General features: G+C 36.9%; 1 protein-coding gene across 1 annotated transcript in view; it reads right to left on the bottom strand.

Moving 5' to 3' along the window:
- crppa (CDP-L-ribitol pyrophosphorylase A) overlaps positions 1-23,008 on the bottom strand; it is a 44,462-nt gene that overhangs the window by 13,602 nt on the left and 7,852 nt on the right. Inside the window, exons 2-9 of the mRNA XM_065280739.2 lie at positions 22,393-22,669; positions 21,326-21,475; positions 19,451-19,555; positions 18,829-18,874; positions 17,679-17,776; positions 14,059-14,139; positions 12,870-12,962; positions 10,346-10,477 (exon numbers count right to left, since the gene is read on the bottom strand). Of these exons, the coding sequence (XP_065136811.1) occupies positions 10,346-10,477; positions 12,870-12,962; positions 14,059-14,139; positions 17,679-17,776; positions 18,829-18,874; positions 19,451-19,555; positions 21,326-21,475; positions 22,393-22,669 (982 nt within the window). The remainder of the gene's footprint in view (positions 1-10,345; positions 10,478-12,869; positions 12,963-14,058; positions 14,140-17,678; positions 17,777-18,828; positions 18,875-19,450; positions 19,556-21,325; positions 21,476-22,392; positions 22,670-23,008) is intronic.

Raw genomic sequence — 23,008 nt, 5'->3', positions numbered from 1 at the left:
GCGTAACATTCATAAGAACGAGGTGAAGAAAGTACAGGAAGGTTTTGTTTCCATGCCTGTGCCATTTCAACAAGCTAGTCGGAGCGATTTGTGTGTTCGTACTTGACCTGGCGACAGATATGTTCCTAAACAATAATAGACAATGCTGCCATACACTGGCAGATTTGTTGAAAACGGTGCAAACTGTCACGATCCCTCAAGGCCCACATGCAGAAACCAAACATCCGTTTTAACCGCACAACCTCTTGAGTTCCCCTCATTATACCTGTGACATACAATGAAAAGTCTAGTGAGGGATCAACGTGGGTCATGTATGTTATTTCTTTAAATGTCAAAAAGGCGTCAACATTTCAAATTCGACTTCCTCGCGTTCCGTCTCCGCGCTCTGCAATCGGCAAGCGCCCGCACCTCGACGCGACGCATTAGGAACAAACATTAATATTTCACCTTTTCCCCAAACAAAAGACTGTCCAAACAAGAATTATCACAGACAAAACAGCCGCTATTTGTAAATGAGTAAAGGTGAGAGTGTGAAAGGGTTCAAATTGAATAAAAATTCCAAAAGGGAAACAAACCACCTTGTAATGCTGGATTGTTACCGTGTTTATACAGTTACAACATAAACACCCCTTAGCCCACATTACAAGAATCAACACAAGTTGTGCCCTGTTCATATTTATTCATTCTGAATAGCTGGATTATTTATTTAATGCCAGACATTGAATGAGGTATTTTAAAACAGATACAGACATGGATATTATTTTAAAACAGAATATATATGCATGTGTGTGTGTGTGTCCTATTTTTTCTTATTAATGAGCAATGTATTGACATATATTCTTAAGACATGAGGTGTGAACATAAAGGCTTTATAGTCTATAATGCATGTTGACTTATTAACATTGTTTAAGAGTTGGATTCTTCGTGCTAAACACAGACAAAGTGTCAAAAAAGCAGTAGGACGTGTGCAGAGTATTTATGTGCCGAATGCACTTCGCCAAGGTTTGTACAAGTTTTAAGTTTCGGAAAGTTTTTTTTTTATTTTTAACATGAAAGATTCATATGTACCGAGCCCCTAAGGTGACATTGGAGTAAAAAAATTTCAAGTTTAGTTTCATTTGCTCACGCAAAACTTTTGCGTGCGCACGTGAAACTAAACGCGGTAGTTTCACGTGAGCACGCAGTAGTTTCACGTGAGCACGCGGTAGTTTCACGTGAGTACGCGGTAGTTTCACGTGCGCCAACGAAACTAAACTTTATTTAATTTTTGCTCCATGTACCCTTAGGGGCTCCGTACATATGTAACAATCTTGCTTTATTTTTTTTATGAGCAATTTCAGTGCAGGAAGAAAAGTGGAAGTCCTTATATGGGCACTTTAACCGGAGAGACTGTCCTCCAAAAATAACGACCTCAGGTCGTTTGTGCAAGCACCTTATTATATCGTAAAGTGACGTATTAAGGGATTAGTGTCCTCTAGCGGAGGTAGCTTATACATCCTGTTTTTACTTTTTAAGGTTTTTGCCTTATACATCAGATTAGACACATTTAATTTGTTGAATTTGTATATGTAGAAATGGTTTCATAAACATTTATGGTTTTTAAGATATTTTGGAGCATTGCTCATGTGCTTTTTTGTCCTGGGGCAAGTTTTGTATAGTCTGTTTTTTATGTTTACGTGGACGTACGTGCACGGTCGAATGCACAGCTTTGCAAAGCATAGTTTAGTGGACTTGTACGTGTACACAGATGTTCGACGCGTGCTCGAGAGCTGATGACGAAATTTGTTTCATGCTCGCTGTACACGTACCCTTGCGTATGCATAAAAACGGGACTATACTTCTAGCTTTAAACTTTATTTAATTTTTGCAGATTCACAACTAACATTATTGTCAAATGAGAAAAAATAACCAAGCAATCCATGGTGAATTGGTAACATAGACAAATGACATTTAAATTTGGTGCTTTTCCCAGCGATGAAGCATTTGCCATCATAAATATCTCTATGGTTTCACTCTCCTAATGTAATAAGGGCCAGGTTTAGTTTTCATATATTCAGTATTCAACTGAAAGGTTGGCATGCAATTTTAAATAAGCATTGTTTTGACCCATATAAAGGAAAAGTGTTCATTATCGGCTTGACCTGATAAACCACCAAGAAGAAGATTCATGTACGAGAAGTTTTGCAGAGGGGAACCGCTTCAAACAAACCATCTAACAAAGCTCATGCTAAACCCTGAAATACTCTGAGCTCAAAACAAGATTACAGTGAAGTGGATATTCAATACCTGACGGTGGGTGGTCGACTTAAATCTAAAACAAGTGTTGAGCGGTAGACAGGCTGCATGGGGCAAAACACGCCACTGTGGTCTTTTACTGATTAAATGTTTACAAACCAGTCCGCTCGTCCCTGCTAAGGGATCAGTCTCTTCAACAGGATGAACTCATTTTGGATTTGGACATTTTTCCTTGGAATGTTGACTCTGCATGAGTATGTATGAGCAAAGTGGGGGGGAAGATATCAATGGCTCATGTAATCTGCCAAATCAAAACTTTGTAAACAGATTCAGTGGGCTAATTTCTTCCTGTGCAGCTCATGTTTAAGCCTGCCTGCATTAATTTGTTTCAGTTGTTTTTTTTTTGGGGGGGGGGGGGTTAATAGAAACTAGAGTTAAAATTGAGTCAATATAAAGTAGTACAGTATGTATTATTCCATAAAATACCTTTAAAAAAATGGTCCCAGGCTGTCACTGAGGTACAAATATGACATTTTTGAAAGGGTACTGCCTCAGTGACAGCTAGGGACCATTTTTGACCATTTTTTGGTTGTTGTATATAACATTAACATTTGCCAAGGGTCATCATAACTTGCTGAAAACAGCATGTGTGTATACTTTATGAGACTCTTGCACCCTTTCGAAATATTGTGAAGAGATGCCTGCTAAAAAATGTCTTTACATACCACAATTCAATAAAGCTGATCAACCCTTACACATCGTATGGCTACTTGTAACTATTTTAAAAGGTGGCTAATTCATATGAATTTGTATGATCTCATTCATACGTTATTGTTCAATCTGCTTTCACCCCAGTCATGTGGAGTTTAATGCTACGTTTACACCAGCCGCGGTAGAGGCGGCTAGCGCAGGTGATTTACATGTTAAGTCAATGCAAAGCCGCGGATGGCGAATTGAGCGTTGCTGCGGGAAACGCGCAAGATGAAAAATCTGAACTTCTGCGGTTATCCGCGCCGTGTTAACCAATCAGGACCTTGCTGTAGTAGTGACATTATTACAGGAAGCGAGCGGAGTCGCGGAGTCGCAGAAGCCCCTCCCATGACGCAGATTTCCTATTTTTTCTAACAAAATATTTTATTGTGACACTTGTTTGTGCTTTTCCTTAATGCTTTTTTATTATAAGTGCAAAACATACAGATAGTTAAGCAGTAAAAAAAAGACAGACAAAAAAAACAAAACAACAATTGTGATTATGGTATGGTTATGAGCAATGATAATAAGCAAAATAATAATAATAATAATAAATAATAATAAGTGAAACTGATAATAATTCAAATAATGATATTGTTATGAAGCAATGATAATAAGCAAAATAATAATAAAAATAATAAATAATAATAAATTAAACTGATAATAATTCAAATAATTATATTGTTATGAAGCAATAATAATAAGCAAAATAATAATAAAAATAAAAGAATGCAAAAAAGAATATAATTTTGTGTAATGCAATGTGTTTACATGGTTTATGGTAAAAAAACACATTATTTTCCAAATTTCATACTGTACATTACTGTTGCTCCTCAGTTTCAGATTGGATATTTGACGAGCTCCCTGATTTATGCTTCAGTCCAGTTTGCTGACATTGCTCGTTGTAAATGTTAATTTGCATGTAAATCAATTAAGACGAGTTATCATTAATTCGTCAATGGCGGGGAAAGAGTTAAAGGGCCTTTATAACTGTGCTTTCACACCACCACCAGCGAGAGCGTCAATAAAAGCTCTGACTGCCCTGCCAACGACGCTATAGAAAAGGTGTTTTGGACGCTCTAACGCTCGAATGCATTCTCTGAACTAGGGCTGGACCAGAATATTCGAATATTCGTTCATGGGTTGACATTCAATTTTCAGTTTTGAGATTCGAATATACATATATAAATATTTTACAGCGTTAATGCAGAGCTTTTGCCAAGAAGGAAGTGCTCAATAGGTGGCGCAGAGAGACCGACATCCATAGCCAACATCCACCAAACACCACCAGTGGAAGAGATCGCCTCGAACGGAAAGCGCGCTTCTTGCTTTGGCATTCACGCTAATAGTGTTGTAAATACGTTCAGTTTCTTGCAAAAACTGATTGATTTGCTTCACAAGACGTAAATATGTCACACGGAGTTATGGGGGATTACTTTTGTATTGGATATATATGCTTTAGCTCTTAAAGTGTCGGATCGGTTGACTTGCATAACGGAGCACTGGGGTTTCTGCAAAATTTGTTCTACTGATGAAAAAAACATATTGGATGGTGTAAGTGTTATAAATTAACTTGATTTTGAAAGTATGCTACCGTTTTATTACAGTTTGTTGAACTTCGTTCATTTATTTTCGTTGTTTTATTTAAATAGCCTACCCTTTACAATGTCAGTAATTACTGTGCTGTTAATTTCTGATACGGGAACGTTTGTTTGTTAGAAAAATGTTAGGCTACCTTATTAAAAGTAATGCTCTTGTGTTTTGTTTCACTAATGCTGTTCTTGCAGGACGCGTGACCGGCACGCCGCTTCCGGCTTGCGCTGTTCTGTAGTATTTTTAAAGTTTATTAATTCTAAACGTGTCACATGTCCATATTGCACGAAAAAGGCACTACACTCCCTTCGGTCCACAGCAACACATCCGCCACATAATAAAACTGTAGACAGCCAGACACACACGCATACACACGAATACACACACAGAGAGAGATTCCTGCCTTTATTAAAGAGAAAAATATGTTCAGCCCCTCCTTCCGAAGCTTCGAATATTCGATTTGATATCTGCTACAGCTTCCAAGCTCAAAAAATGGTATTCGGAAAAGCCCTACTCTGAACTCCCCTGAAGCTGAGGTTTTCGCCTTCCGATTGGTTGCCGTCGAACCGCGTCATAGCTCATTAAAGGAATAGTCTACCCTTTTGCCATATTAAACTATGTTATTACCTCAACTTAGACGAATTAATACATATCTATCTTTTTTCAATGCGTGCACCGTACAGCGCGTCGTGAATGTGTTAGCATTTAGCCTAGACCCATTCATTCCTATGGTACCAAACAGGAAAGCCACCAAACACTTCCATGTTTTCCCTATTTAAAGACTGTTACATGAGGAGTTATACCAGTAAGTATGGTGCCACAAAATAAAACTTTTTTTGGTACCATAGGAATGAATGGGGCTAAATGCTAACACATTCACAACGTGCTGTACAGTGCACGCATTGAAAAAAGATAGGTATGTATTAATACGTCTAGGTTGAGGTAATAACATAGTTTAATGTGGCAAAAGGTTAGACTTTTCCTTTAACATAAAGTTGAACTGATTTCAACTCTCCTCGACGCTCACGCCGTACATGACGCGCCACGTCGCCGCTCGCCAAAGTTCGCCGCTCGCCGGAGTTCGCCGCTCGCCGGAGTTCGTTGCTCGCCGAGTTCGCCGCTGGCTTTCATAAAGTGTTTTAAAGAAAATTATCACTAATGTGATCAACAAATAAGCACAAAAAATCATCATTTTAGAAAGGTTGAAAATGCACGATGATAAAAAAGGCTACCAGCATGTGCTGCAATGCTCCAGATCTATTAGTTTAACACCTTGGTTAAATATCATAGCAGACATGCTCTGCCCTGGAGCTGTCAGCAGTAATCCTTCAAAAACCTGGACTAAGAAAAACACAGAGGCTTTGTTGAGATTTCCTCCAACAGTGTGTTTGTGCCAGCAAAAAAATGATGAGAAAAACATCAAACATAACACGCGAAGAAAAAAAATTATTATGAAAATGAGCAATGACTACTGGAACACAAATCCAACACTAAGTGGAGAATATGACCAAACACATTCACATCTTCAAACGCAGATGAATAAAAGGCATTTGTGTCTTTCTAGTACACACGATTTTTACATTCATCTTTTTAATTAACCAGCACTGTTAAATGCAAAAAGCATAATATTTGGAGATGCACCAAGTCGGGCAGAAATATTTGTCTATCCAGGCATCTTGTTTCAGAGGTGGATCTGAGCAGGTAAGAGAATGTATCTGTGTAGTCTCTCCCTATCCTTTTCTTTTAAGGATCAGCTAATCTCCTCTCAGGTTCAGGATTCCTCGGCTGGATGCTTTGAGAAACAGGAAGCGAGGGCTGGGTAAACTGCACGGCTCTCACAGAGGGGATTAGAGCGGCTATATATCATTGTGACAAGGTTTTTCAGCAGCTGACAGGCCACAAGGCCCGTATGCAGGCCAGATCCTGTGACATCTGCTGTCACTCATTGGCCAGCCATTGTAGGGCCACAAATGACCTTTATCACACCGTCAGATCCCCTTACTGACACACTGAAAAGATGTGTTTGAAAAACCTATCTATCCATCTGTCTATCTTTCTATACAGCCTTTATAACCGTATAGATCTAAAATAACGGCTTTTTAAAGTAAAGTAGTTTTAAACGTTTTCCTAGCTTACGCCTTTTATTTCTTACGTTATGAAGCTTCTGTGTTGCTGCCCGCAGGCATCAATAAGAATTTAATTGTAAATTCAGCAAACATATGGAGACAATGAAGTTATTTCTCAAATGGGCCCGTTCATTGTTTACAAGTTTACATCACACATGCTCATATCTTCGCCATTTACGAGGACATAGCCAAGCATCTTGGAGGTCCATAACATGGCTGTTTCTGTGTCAGCTTTATTAAAACCCGTTGAAAGATCCTGTCGAAATTCTGTTCAAAGTTTCTTAAAGGAATCTGTCAACAAAATAGTCGAAGCACTTTAAACAGCTTTAGGCAATGGAAAGTTATCTCGCGCACTGACCACGCTGGACAACACAGCGAAGGCAAGCGGCAATCGAAGCGTAACTAAGCAAAAGCAAAGACGAGAAAGAAAAGACAAGATGTTCTTAATAAGACTCAACGCGTATTTATGAGACGATGTTTACTGATTCTTATCTAATGCCAAAGCTTTAAAACAATAAACCCTTTACACGAGCGGGGTGTTCCACATTCACAAACATCTGGCGAGGAAAAACAAACCTTAAGATTCCAATCAAACATTCCTCTTGAAAGACTGCAAGCGTCATTTCTCAAATGTCATCTCCGGCTTCCCTTACCGGAATAATTTTTGCAGCAGATGGGAGTGACGCACATTTGTGAAAATTTAGGCTTTACCATAACGATTTTTTCTCTGAGTGCCACTTATCATGTAAAGTTTGTTGTGCCAATCATATTGTAGTTTTTCGTGAATTAGATCATCACTTTTCATGGTCGTGCCTTTAAGACACGCCCCTTTTGGATTTTGAAGTTTAAAGGGCACCTATTTCATTGCTAAAAACAATGTTATTTTGTGTATTTGGTGTAATACAATGTGTCTGAATTGCGTGATTTAGTTAAAAACACATACCGTACATTTTTGTAGCTCAAGATATACTGCTTTCCTCAAACGCATTGATTTTGTACAAAACTCATCCATCTGAAAAGCACGGTGTCCCTGATTGGCCAGCTAATCTGTACGTTGTGATTGGCCTGAATACCTCTGACGTCAGCCGGAAATGTGACGCTCCTTACCATGTTTGAAAGATTTGCTCACAATGCAATGCTGACAGGAGTTAACTTACAGGCCGAGTCCGAATCTGGAAGAAATATGATAATGTCGGTCTTGTCCACGTCAACAAGCCCAGGAAATAAACTGTTGCCTAAAATCCGTGTGTTTGTAACACAGACTGTAAAAAAAGATGGACGACGCCCGTTCGCTCTCTTCCATTGGTGAAAAGTGAAGCCGCTAGTGTCCCGATACGGCACTTACATCTTGGGTCTTGAGTCTGTGCAGTAGCGATTTCGGGACCAGTCCTGCGCAGTAGTGAGGAGGAAGTAAAGCCGCGAAATCAAGACCCCACCCTTGCTCTCGCAGAATGCGCATATCACAGCTGTCAATCATGACATCAGCGTTTTTATAGCATTAAATAATTAACTAAAAACAAACTTATTTAAAAAACAAACACTTTTTCACTGATTTACATCAGTGTGACCAGCTTCTGAAAAAAGATAGTTGAAGTGTAATAAAAATGTTTAGTTGGTCTCAAATCCCATTGAATAACATGGGGAAGGCAGGGTTTATGACCTAAGCTGGGACCAGTACTAGGGGGCGATCGAGACGTTTTGGCTTCACTTTTCAGGGCTTGTGCGGCACGCTTGGTTTGTAAAGAGATTTACGTTGGAAACGATAATGTTTACTTCGCGTCATCGTTTACTTTGGGGTTTGTACCTTTTGCATATCATTAACATGTAATAATACACACTTACACACCAAAGGAAATGTAAAATCGTGAATCGGATCTTAGTTGCTCTTTAAAGTTACAGTATATAATTTCAAACTCTTTTTTTAGGGAATATATATATACACATATATATATATATATATATATATATATACACATATATATATATATATATATATATACATATATATATATATATATATATATATATATACATATATATATATATATATATATATATATATATATATATATATATATATACATATATATATATATATATTGAAACAATTACATTTTCGATTCAATTATGTTTTTATTTGCTTTGTCAGTCCTGTATTAAAATAAACTGCGGTTATTTGACCGTATGAATAAAGCCACAAAAATTGCTTATTCATCCAGTATTAAGCAATAGAAAGCGTACAGTGTATTTAATGTTAGTTCATCCAAAAACCCTCTGCCGTAACTAGCAGGAAAAAAACATCTGCAGCTTTCACCGACATGTACTGAATCTCAACAACGATCTGGATAATACAGCCAATTGAGAGGCATGACCTCTAAAAGACAAACCTTATATCACGTATGAAGGTGGATTAGGTCTGAATTCACATAGCGAGTTCTGGCACTCATTTTGCAAGGCATGAATAAGCACATGTGGGAGAAATTATCCTCATTATTACCGAACCTACGAGAGTGATTTATGAACGGTCTTTATCTGTACTTTCACTATCTCCTAAAAACAAGCACTTTATCACGACAAACACGTACTATCGTTGTTCCCAAACCAACTCAATTTGAACATCGCTCTGCAGGACACACACACCTGGATCTTTCATACAGACTGGCACTACAGACAGATCATTAAGACGTACATTAGTGCAAGGTCAAAAAGATGAATGTATAGTGGAGATGTTGAATTTTTCCCAGACAAGAAACAAATGGTTTCAGACCCACTGAACATGCAGGGATAAAGAAGTTCCCTTTGTAATGCCTCCTCACAAGTCATCCTAATAATCGATGTAGCTATGCATTAAGGCTTTTTCTTAAAGGGACAGTTCACCCAAAAATGAAAATGTATTCACTACACCATAAGAAAGTGAAAGTTGGATCTACTTAAAAGCATGTACGCTTTATCAATTAACTTTTTCACTTTAAGTTAGAAAATTTAAGTTGAAAAATGCAATTTATTTGCATTTTAAGTTGATGCAACTTTCACTTTTTACGGTCTATCCCTCATGTTGTTCCAAAATTTTGTTATTTAGTTTTTCAGTGGAACGAAATTTTACAAATGTATCATGAAAGCGAATAAGGACCACAGCTGTCAAAAAATACAAATCAGTCAATGATATCCAAAAACATTCATCATCACGGATGTCTTCATGTGGGATAACTGAATATACATGAACACAAGAGATTTTTAAACTACTGCCAAATGAAACATTTTCCTGTATAGCTCAGTGTTAGAGCATTATGTTAGCATCACAAAAGGTCATGGGGTTCGAACCCAAGGAACACACATGTTGATAAAAAATTTAAGTCGGTTTGGATAAAAGTGCCTGCCAATTGAATAAATAAAAATGTAAATTCCTTTAGAAAGGCTGGAACATAAAGAACACATCCTTTAGTTTACTTATAAACTGCTTTTTGTTCCTTTTAGAGCTTGAAAGTCACGCCTAGTCACTGTTTGCTTTCACTGTAAGAGTCAACATTTTCTTTAGTGTTCCACTGGAAAAGGAAAGTCAAGAGGGTGAATGAATGATGACACAATTTGCATTGTTGGGTGAAATGTTTCTTTAACACACGAGGACAATTAGAGACAATTACCTCGGTGTGATCAATGCGAATTCCGTAGAGCAGAACATTTCCTTGTTTGATTTCAGAGGCCAGACGTCTAAAGGATGTTAACTCGTCTGTCTTTTGAGTATCAAAGGACCGCTTTGTCACGTTCAGCTGAACCTGTTAACAGAAAAGAGACAAAACGCAACATTTTTCTCCGACATTGACTCCAATTGAAACACTGAAATCAATAATACCTGAACTGGCCCTATAGTTGAAATAAATGGGTTACACATTTTATGGTGTCTTTGTTATACACATGTCACATGTAAATCAAGGGGCAACCTTTCGATCCCTATCGTGAAGCCAAAACGGAAGTGATGCAATTCATCAACTGGCTGCTAGAGGCTGGCTCCAAAGAAGCTATGGTAGTCAATCCCATAGATCCCCCATGTAAAAAATGCCAAACTTTACAGTAGAAATAAATATGTTTATGGCCTGGTACAAAAGTGTTTTTGGTCTATATAGCAAATTTTACCCTGGAAAGGTGATTTTTTTGTGTAAAGTCTTGCGTCAAACGTCTGTGAACATGTACGAGTCAAATAAACTATGCTTTGCAAGGCTGTGCATTCGACCGTGTGCGTTTGTTCGCGTCCACATAAAAACAGACTATACTCCAGGCTTAACAATGTAAAATAAAGTGTGACCAAATCATCTATAATGTACCTCTGGACCAGACCACCTCTTCTTAATATGTTTGGTGCTAAAATAACAATGTTTATACTCGTTTTTTAATATACAAACACCAGTTTCAGTGTGTTTGGACAATTTGGGCTCCCACGCAAACAGCAAGAACCAGCTCTTATCAAAACATTTCCATCAGAGGTTCACCCATCCGTACTATTAGTCCAATTCTTTTTCCATTCCCTTACCTCGCCATTTGTGGCCTGCATGCAAATGCACCAACAAATAACAAGCGTTGCTTATTTTGGAAAATGCTTGAAGAAAAACACATTTCTAACTCTAGTTCATGTTTTAGGTAATTGCACCTTTGCAAGTATTATTTCAGGGAACCTTTACACACCAAGATAACCATGACAGGCCAACAGGAAATCTAATGTAATGTGTTAACACTCAAGAAAGCCTCTTAACTGTGCTTCATAAAAATGAACCTTAAATCACACATATTAAGGTTTTACTGACAAATCAGATATTTTCAAAACTCTACAATCATAAGTGAAAGCATAAAGATGAAGAGCAGAGGTTATCCTACAGGCCTTTGGAGAGACGCACTGTACTGCATGAACATATTGAACATATGAGAGACATACTGAGAAGACTGAGGATTCCCACAGTGTGCTAGCACTGGATCCAGAAATGCAGGAACAGAGATGTTTGCTTTCAAAACATTAAAAACTCACGCCATTCAAGGTAAGAAAAACCCTATTCACACCGGATTAGTATTATTTGGGGACCTCATGTGTTTTAGAAATCACACTCCACATCTGAATTTCGTGTGGCGCATTCGTACAGGATAAGCAAAGCCTGAGATTTTACTCAAATTCACGAATTTTTTTGCATAACAGCATGTCCTAACTACACAAAATTGTTGAGTATCCAATGTTTAGCAACACTGGATACTATTTAAGAAACGGTTGTGTGATGTCACAGCGGACATCTCGGCCTTTAGAGTGATCTCATTTAATGAAAGTTCAGCGCATTATGAATATTAATCATGAATCATGGACAAGGAGAGACTGATTGGACAATTAAAACAGACAAATGCCTTGAGTTGCACAAAGATAATTATAAAAATCAGAGTCTCTGTATGTCTGTGCGAGAGGTGCACAAAGAGAGAACAATGAAAAGATAGATAAAAGGGAGCGTGGGTAATAAAAACCTTGAAAAATTATATACGACCCCGCCAGATAACAAATTGGCCGATTTGCACGGGATAAAGATCCCAGACCACCATAGCAATTATCACACATGACTAGAGGTCACCAGGTAATACTAATCCCATACGAATAGGGCTTAAGATGTACGCATACTGCAGAAGACATCAGGGAACTAAACATCTTGTCTTTTTCCCACCCCCAAAAGTCCCAGTAGGCAGATGTGCAGCACAAAGCTGAAAAAATAACTTTTTTAACATTGTTCTCTTTTAAATTTACGTTGACCCCTGTGAATTTGAACTGCAGAAGTGTTTGGATTGGACAAGATAATATTTTGGTCTTACGGCGATTGCTCAAGCTATCTTCTGTAATCAATATCTGAAATTACTACCATTACACAAAAAATAACAGATTAGCCATGGACACATCTTACACTGTTTGAATTATTATACACCAACCAGGCCAAAGATTATAGGTTCTCTAAAATCAGATAAATCAAACAATAAATGGTTATATCCCGTTACAAAACACTAAAACACACTCCACATCTGTTAACACAGCATAGGGCAAACACCAAGCTTATGAAAGCATGTAAAAGATGTTTGAAAACAACCAAAAGAGAGATTGATGTTTTAGCACTATGGTCCACGCTATGGTCACTGTACAGAAAAACTTACCCAAACAACAACTACTGGATATAAACAAGCGTGGCCCGTCTCCTCGAAATGTTTAACCATTTGTAGAAGCCCTGATGTGTTCAATCCATTCACCTTAAATAAAAGCAAATAATATGAATACATTTTACACCAAAATCATTTGTTAAAACTAAAATTGTCACAGTGAATTTTTGCTAACTAAACATAGATATACTGAGACATGTGCAGCTATAATAGCAATGCCAAGACTAAATATTTGTATTTGGGTCAATGATGTGACGTTAATTATTTTGTGTCCGTATTAGGGATGCATAAAGATTAATCATAATTATAAGTATTTATATATTTACACGTGCATGTGAGCATATTTATATATACATAATTACTATACACAGTTCACACACATATATGATGTAAACAAAAAATTATGTATTCTGCCATAGATTAATCGCAATTAATCGGTATGCATCCCTAGTCCGTATGGATAAATTAAATGTAAAGGGGTAAAATTTCTAAATAAATTTGCAGATTACTTGCATGCATTCTCTTTTTTGAGGACCAAGTCTAAAATTTCTGGTTGTATTTAATTTTGAAAGATTATTTGGGGGATGATGTCAAAAATGTCAACGTGGTGTAACCTGTCTGTGTCAATTGGTGTAACTAGTATTTTTTAATTAAAATATAAATATATTCATAAAAAAATGTGGAATAAAATATAATCATCTAGTTCAGTGTAATATGATTTTTTACATAGATTTTTACATAATTTGTCAAAGATTATTTAGAAAACAGAGCTGTTGTAAGCATGTGTCAGGACAAATATTACTAAAACGCATTAAAATTTACATTCAGAAATAACTAATAAAATTATATTTTAAAATTATTTTTTATGATTACGCCTACATTCCATCAATGTGGATAAAATATTAAATATTTCTCATTCTTTAGCACAATTGGCGGTTCCAACATTTGACATTTTCAGGTGCATTCAGTCTTAACTTTCATAAAAATGGTGCAAATGTAATTTTTTATGTGCATTGAAATAAACCTGATGCATGCTTTTAAAACAAGTTTTCTCATTTTGCCAAACCATTTTTGTCCCTGACCCATTTAACAATAAAACGATTTCTTATATTAACTAATTGTCTTTGGCATTACGTTACAAACTTTAACTATGGTATTACTTGCATATTTGTTTGATGTAACGTACCGTTATCTGAAGAAAGTTTGGGGTTTTTGACAGGTAGTCTGTATTACTTTCCTTTGCACTTGTAATGATGTCCTTCACCATCTGATAAAAGCAGAAAAAAGTACAAATTTAATAAAACAAGCACAGTAATATGTGAAAATGATCAGACCATAAATATTCTTTACTGAGACTTTTTTATAAAAAAAAGCAATGCTCAGATGCTCAATGAAAGAAATCATATCTAGACTTTCAACATAAATGTAAATACGTTTGAACTTGCAAGCGCGTCTGGTTTCGTACGGAGATAAAATAAACAGAAATAAACAAAAGTGTTTGGCACTCCACTTTGACGAGAAACTTGGAAATATGAAATGGTTATTGGAAGCACATGTAAGGACTTATTGACTCTTGAAAGACAACCAAGTGCGGCTTTAGGCGAAAACCAGTTTGCGCTGAGCTGTGGATTTGCGAGATTAATTTCGACATCTGAACCAGGTCGGCCTGCCACATGAGACGCTGTTTACAGGTTATTTCAACGGTAGCTGAGAATGAGGACTTTTAAACTCCATAATGACCAAAACAAAAGGAAATCAGTCCAAGAAGCCACACAGTTTGCCCTCATTAGAACGAACGGATGCCGCCAACATTTTAGTAATTTGCGATACATTTACTTTACAAACAAATGACCTGTCTGATGGCGATTAAGTGTTTATAAATAATTCAACGAATGAAAATCGCTTTGGCAATGAGTTCACTGTAAACCGCAGTTACGCGTCACAAAATATCAGGCCAACGATCTAGAAGTTTCCTGTCCGGGTTTAATCCGACGTTGACGTAGGAATACATTACAGTCACATGTTGGGCAGGGTCACTGAAATGCTAACCTACCAGGATTACAGTTAACCAGTGGAATTTTATAGTCACAGATAGATTTACAATGGAAATCTAGAAATATTTTATGCAAGATTTACTTACATTGCTTAATCTTATATACACACCGCATTCGTGCTCTCGGCTCTAAATTATCTCGGTTTCCCACAGCTGGGGAATGTGAAGATCACTCAGTCATGGGCTTAATGTCATATAAACCCCACGTTTGAGATCCACACCTTATGGTACGTAGATTCAAACTTTTTTTAGTTGAAGAGAATGCTATTGGCAAAGAAGAAGCTTTTAATGAAAGCCGAAAATGATGGTTTATTCAAAGAAGAAAACTCCATATTCTCTTATCTGTAGTCTACGTATTACATCTTGCTCAAAAGGATCATCTCATCTTTCACTGTTGGCCAAAATATGTACCCAGAGTCAAACGTACCACCTGCACTCTTGGAAAAAACTTAATTTCAGTTCAACACTGCTGTAACGGAGACACGTAATGAGGATTAGATTTACAAATGGCACTGGGACAAATCTCTAATCTCCACCTTTTCTTTCATCTCCCTGGAGCTCTGAAAAAGAAGCATGTCGAGTCGCAGGAACAAGCCGGGAGAACTGACCCCGACCAGAACCCGGGGGAGCGGATGTCTGGAACCACTCAGGTGGAGATGGACGCTGCGTGGTCTCCTGCAACATTATCAAGAGGAGGATGTTTGCTTGACACTGCTTGATGAAGAACCTGGAAATACCCAGAAGATGGGTTTCTGTGGCACGGAGCCAAAATAAAAATGTCATATTTTCACTTTTTTGTGGAAGATGGATCTCCTGAAGTGTCCTACAGCGACAGCTACAAGGTAAAGACGTGACTCATGCAGTTGGATGTGCTCCAAAAATGAAAGTAGAATAAATGGGAAGGTGGTCACACTTGTACAGAACACCTAATCCATTACAAAGAGTAAGGACTGGCTAGATATCAAACATCTCTGACACCTCATGCACTTGAAAGCAAGTGAAGACTCAATTTGAAGACTCAATTGGAGGGGGGTGGTAGAACCTCAGGTTGAGGAAGTGAAGACTGGAGGAGTTCATAAGAGAAGTAGTTTTTGAGATAGAGATACCCAAATGCCTTCCATCGCATGATAGGTTTAGTTTAAACAGGTTAACCTGTCCACATTCACAGTCTGAACCATAAACCATGGCTGCGTCCAAAACCGTCTTCTTCCATATTATATAGTAGGCGAAAAGCAGCAGGCGTGGCGAGTAATGCGAAAAGTACCCAGATGACCTACTATTTCCGCCAAGATCCCTAAGTGTTTATTCGTTGGACACTTTACTATCCCTTGAGCCCCCAAGGAAAGGAGTTATCCAATGAAGAAGAAGAAGAGGCGTTGTTTTATTCAATAATGTCCAAAAGCGGCAACGCGGCTCTATTCAAATGCATATGAAGAGTTTGGTTCCAAAACGCAATAAATCAATTTTGACTAAAATTTTTATTTTATGTTACTAACTTTCACATAGCATCTTTAAAGGAACAATATGTAAGAAATTTATATCAATTAATCATAAAATGGCCCTCATTTGTCACTAGACATTAAGAAATAATTTTCATTTCAAATACTTATATCACTCACAACAGTGGTCTGGCCAGGATATTGTCATTTAAACAGTGGAGTTGCAGCCCTCAACTGATGTTTATGTTGTCATTTTGTGTATTGGCCACCAGTTGTGTGATTGCAGTACCGGTTTTAGCCACAAGTTTTGTGATTGCAATACCAGTTTTGACCACAATCCTACATACTGTTCCTTTAAGTTATAATAACCAAAAAACCAATTTGATTTTCAAAGATTTATTATAAAAACTGATTATTTTCCCCGCAAAATGCAATAAATCCATGACAAGTTTTTTTAAATGCTATAAATCTTTGAATCAATATTGTAACAAAATGTGCATTCATCTTTGCCATGTTATATTCATTAAGTTGACTAGTGGTATACACTGATTAAAAAAAAAACAATGGCATAAATCAAAACACTTACTTTGTCATAATAAGAACACTTTGTCATTGCAGTTGTCATCCTTCACTTTTGGCTGAACTTTTTTGACAGCGATCAGCTGTAAAATATTTAGGTCCTGCTCGATTTTCGTTGACTTCGAGTAAAAAAATTGAACGTTTTTCATAAGATCCCCTGGGGTCAATGTGTTAGAATGACAGAAGCTTGATGCTGTCGAGTGAGAACAAGCAACAGCCGACATTTTTCCTTTGCCCGAGTGCCTCTCGCGTAAATTACCGCCATTGTTGTTTACGCTGTGATTTGTTGAGCGGATTTATTGCATTCTGCAGAGAAGGAGGACTGGCGTTTATTGCGTTTTGGGAAATAAGGGAGAAAAGATGACAGAATAACCCAGCGGATATTGGATTCCGCGTAAAATTAAGAATTTACTTTTTAATACTGACCTGACACAATACTGATTTTGGCGGTAACTAATAAAAAAAAAGGCGTTTATCACGTTCTGGAACCAAACTCTTCATATATTAAACAGCTGTCCCTTGTGGTTAAATTGCGCTAGTTTAACGTCATCACAGTTAATGACTAACTTGGTGCTATGACGACAACATGGCGGATGTAGTAATTCCGAATTCTTACCATCCATATTTATACTATAAAATACCTACTGTTTTGTCGATCAATGAGTAAATACTTAATTTAATTCAGTACCTACTGTCACAGTACAGGTGTATGTGATTTCGGATTGTTTATCATACCATGCTCTGGGTTGCCAGATTTTTCTGGAGTGCTCCTGCCAGCTCAACCGCTTCTGCTGCAGCTTCTGTGATGACACACGCAGACGTCGCAAGAGTTTCTGCATGGGAGACGAAAAAGGGCTTGAAACAGATGATCACAAATATCTCTTTACTTTGTTTTCCTTCTTAAAATGTTTTGTATCTTATCTTAGTTTGCAGCTATAAATAAGCCACTTATAAGTAGCATTATTTATAGTTCAGTTTGACTATATTTATAATACTAGCACTCAGGTAGAAAAATAAAAAAAGTCCTGAAAAGAAGATATTTTGATAAATGATGTTAAGCACACAGTCTATAGTTTTTTTATTATGGAAGTCAATGGGTACTGTCAACTGTGTGGTTACCATAATTTATCAAAATATCTTCTTTTGTTTTCAACAAAAAAGACACTCATGCAGGTTTAGAACAACATGAGGATGAGTAAATGATAAAAGAATGTTCATTTTTGGGTGAACTATCCCTTTAATCTAATGAGGAAATGAAGTAAAGCACCTGAACAATAAAAAGCATTTCACCTTAGGTATACAGGATGTTCATAAGCTTATGAGATATTGAAAGACATCAAAGTTAATCATAGGTCTTAGAAATAACCCATGCATTTAAACTCAAGGATAAACCGCTCTTTCACTACAGTACCTTTCACCAGCGGTTAAGCTATTGTGGAATAGGAAACTCTAAGTAACTTTTAAAAAAGTATAAATAACACCACATGGATTGTGTATTACAAAGACAGACCTCGGTGAGGAATAAGAACAGCTAATACTTCAAAAATTGACATTTTTAGGCAATTCGTTGTTTTATTCCATTCAAATAGTCTAGTAGCTTAATGCAATGCTTGAATAGACAGCCAGGGCCATAATTTTAATGCATAAAGACTTTCCATAATTTGCAAAATCATATAAATATGCACACACACAATTGAACTGCCATATGCAGGTGAGGAAACAGAAGCACCTGTCCACTCCATGCACACTTTATAAAAAGTACGCCTGATCTTACCCATTTAAAACATATTATCAAGTGTACTTAAACAGCAGGGAATGGAAATATTCGAATTCCCATTATATAAATGTCACATTTAATTTCTTTAATACAAAACTACATAAATACCTTTAATAATGGCCTCCGCAGCTGCTAGATCTCTTTTGTAGGTTACCTAAAAAGAAAAATATGCACATTTAGCAACTAAACCTATCGCATAAATGGATGATTATAAAATAACAGTTTTTGCTTAGCAGAAATAACATGATAAATTGTGATTGCGTATTCGATTTTGTGGTTAAGATTGTGAATCTGTGCAGATGTGCAAATGACGTAAGAGAAAAATATGCTTTATGCCCAGCTGCACTACTTCCTGAACTTCAGCCAGCTCCTTGTTTCCTGTCTGCCATTATTGGACAAACTGATTAATACAGGTGTGCCTGACCCTAGTAGTCACAACAACAATAATCAGACATAATTGGATTAATCAGTTTGTCCAATAATGGCAGACAGGAAACAAGGAGCTGGCTGGAGTTCAGGAAGTAGTGCAGCTGGGCATAAAGCCTATTGGCTGTTTTATATTATATTATTTACTATAAACTATATTATCAACATCTATATGCTATACTATCACATATCATTCAAATTTGTTTAGAATACTTTCTTTCAAGCTTTAAAGTCCCAGAAAATGAATGTGGTCTATAATGTATATGACATAAATCATAAAAAAGCTAAATGTTTTCTCTCTTACTTTCCACAGGGCTGGTGGTCCCTCTATAAGTTTTGCATTTGTTCCACAGTACTGCAGGGCCAAGTGCAGGCACTCTGTGCCAAAGTCAAAATCATATTCACTGCACTGGAAAAGATAAACCAGAAGAACATTAAGCAAACCCTAAAGTATGGTAATAACCAAATGCATTAGTTACAAAGTCATCACTGATGATAAAAATTAAATGTGCATGTGCATTAAAGATAAGTGAGTTTTCTGTTAATTAGTGCATCAATCAGAAATATGCATCTCGGTATGAGATTTTTGTAAAAAAAAAAAACTGCCCTTTATTCTGGAGTTTTTGAAGAAATCGGGTGGATTACACTGTTTAAATCATGCCACCTGAGACATTAGGAAGGAGGGCAATAACTTCTGCAATATTTCATCCCGGATATAGAAGACAGCTTCACTACAAAGCCCTGTGATTTTAAGGCAAATTAAAGGGGAAAAAATCACTGGGTCCTGCAATCATTTAACCTTTGGCATTTTTTAACTTTGCATCAACGTACAGCCGGTCCCTCATGGGCTTGGATGTCTCTTTGTAAAGCACTAGCGCTCTTAGACTCAATGGATACCATGCTAAAATGGCATCAGTCATTTGAAGGCTACCACATAGAGGTTTTTGACACATGCCCTTCGGCTACGTCGAAAAGCGGCCTATGAAATGCTCACTTACTCAAAAACACCCACCTGAAATGACCCCTTTGTAAAAGCGTCAAACGTGTTGAATACTTCATAAAAAAGAAGTATGGACTACCTCATGTCATGCAATGGAAGAGCTCCATAGAATATTGGGTTTTAAAAGCAAAGAGCGCTATATAAATCTTTGCAGACATTTCACTGTTGGGCTTGGAGAAGAAAAGCCCCAGAAGAAGTTGGGGTGTCAGATAACACCCCGGTGGGCTTGATAATACCCATTATTCAGAGTTGTCATCTACAGTACTTTCTTCGTGTCAAGGTCTTATCTTTATTTACAATTAATTGAGGATGGGCAGCTGTGAACTCACACGGAAAACTGACGCTAATGTTCAATATCACAGCCAAAAACAGCAAAACTGTGAAATCAGGAGCAAAAGAATTCAATATCCAAAATACGGCTCTATCAGCAGAACTATAACTCCTAATGTTTCTTTTAACACATCTATCTTTGACTAAAGAGTTACTTAAATCCAAAGGTTACAAAGTCTTAAAGCAATAAGTGTGAGGATAAATTATAAAACTGAAATAAATTCGAAAAACAAAAACATATTATTCAATGCTTTAGGTTTTCTTAAACTTCTGGACTCACACACATAGACGAACGTCCCACGGTATACAATACATACAATATTAACATAGCATAAATTGTTATGCTATATATAATATTATATACATTCACTATATTATTTGAAAAGTTTAAAAACATCAAGCACTACAGTGTGAGAAAACTTGTATCAAAAACAACAAACACCATTTTTGGGCAGGCATTGTTTGAATCAACCATGAAAGCTAATAAAACCGGGCTTTTTTATATAACCCAGTCCAGACTAAATAACGCTGATTTATTATTTTGTCATACAATGCAATGCCACGGGAATAATAATAAAACTCAGCCCGCCGGAGCAGAAGAACCTGCAGGTTTATGCAGATCTCAAGGACGACGAACAAAAGACCCGAACGGCTCCAAGAGTTTTTTGTAATTATTTATGTAAAGACATAAATCTTGAAATTCCCAAAATTACCATCAAAGCCACCAAGGAGACCTCAAGGAGTTTTGCGGTGAGAGAGGACAGTCAAACTTCTTGTAATAGGATTCGACTTTGCACACTGAAATCTGAGGTTGGCGCTTAACACTATAGGTGTCTGGGTTGCTCATACCCGCTGGTAGGCCTGGAAAATGATGTCATAAAGAAATCCTTGAGGCATTTCGCTGGCTCGGTATTTTGCTCTCTCCAAAGAGTGGTCCAGGTAGCCCTCCAAGGTCGTAGCTATAACCGTAGACACCAAAGGACGTATTGCTCCTGAAGCCTAAATGTGGAAAAAATATAGGTTCAAAAACATGCTCTGTATAATTAACACTAAACAAAATAATCAGATTTGTTTAATTAATTAATTAATATCTGGCTTGCGGAAACTTCTTAAATATCTTACTTTTGCTTAGCAAACAGATCCTAACACACATCTCATCAACAAGGAAAAACACACAACAAATGAAGCCCAGCAACCTAGTGACAATTCCTGATTGACAGCTTATTAGTAACATATTAATGCATTTGGCCGCTGTTTTTATCTAAAGTGACTCATGGGATGGTGCTTGTATCTTGAAATATATAAATATATGGTACATTAGGGATTTGAACCCATGACCTTGGTGTTGTCAGCTCCTTGCTTTACAATTTGAGCTACAGGTGCTCTACATGTGTGCTTTAGATGGTCTTACTTTTACATACCCCATAAATATAAAAGATATGTGGACCGTGGAACAGCAGATTACGGTTCAGACAGTTTTAACATTTATCACCACAACATTTCAGGGAGTGTTTCAAAATAAATCGTTCTGTATGACAGACACACTAAAAGCAGCTTTAAGTATATTTTAATAAGGATATTAACCTCTTTAAAACTGCTGTTTACTTTATGATAAAAATGTAGGGTAAGTTATTATGGAAGAAAGGTTCAAGGATAAAAGTGTAAGTTAAATTTTATGGCCTACAACTGCTCATCTAAATCAATCATTTCTATTTTCTTTTTTTTTTATTCATATGATAGCAGGGTTTTTAATTTTCTTCTTTAAACCTCCTCGTCTAGACATAAACCAGACACTAATATTTATCAAGAAACAATTCTTCTGAGATGCTATGTAGATAGGGCCCTTAAGACGAATATAGAGATATATAAATGCTTAAATGTAATAAGCAAAATCTGGAATAAAAAAGGACACAAACCCCTTCTTCTTTAGCAGCTAGTGTAATTTTCAACAGAAGATTTTCTTCCACAAAGGGCCGTACAGCATCATGGATGATGACCACTTTTGGCTTTGTAGTCAATACATCGTCTGTATTGTTGCTGAGGACTTGAAGTCCGTTGAAGATAGACCTGTGCCTGGTGGTTCCCCCTTGCACCACTTTTACCTTTGTGTGATTGAATTTTCGGACAATATGTAGCATCAAGTCATGGTTCTCCTTAGCAACCACAACAACAATAGTCCCAATCCATGATAATCTGTCAAGAAAAAAACTGATTATAACAGTTTTTCCAGCTAATAAATAAATCACCACCATCTTCATAATGACAGGTGAATTGAATGAACAAATTTTATTCATATTATCCAGATGTTAGGCATTTATTTTTAATAGCATTTTAAACTGCTGTAAATTATTTCTGTGGAAACAGCGGTATTAAACAGTTTAGAGAAAGCCCAACCCAAGTATTTGGATATTATGAAACAAACATATTCTTAATATTGGACAATTTTACCTGTTGAATTGCCTGCCCACCAGGCAAAAAAACAGCTAAGTAAGAGAACACCTCTTCTCAATAAGCCACGTTATTACATCATTT

This window comes from Paramisgurnus dabryanus, chromosome 8 (genome assembly GCF_030506205.2).
Source record: "Paramisgurnus dabryanus chromosome 8, PD_genome_1.1, whole genome shotgun sequence".
In the NCBI taxonomy this organism is placed as follows: Eukaryota; Metazoa; Chordata; class Actinopteri; order Cypriniformes; family Cobitidae; genus Paramisgurnus; species Paramisgurnus dabryanus.
The sequence above is the reverse complement of the archived record's forward strand: the minus strand, read 5'-3'. Positions and strand labels throughout refer to the sequence as shown.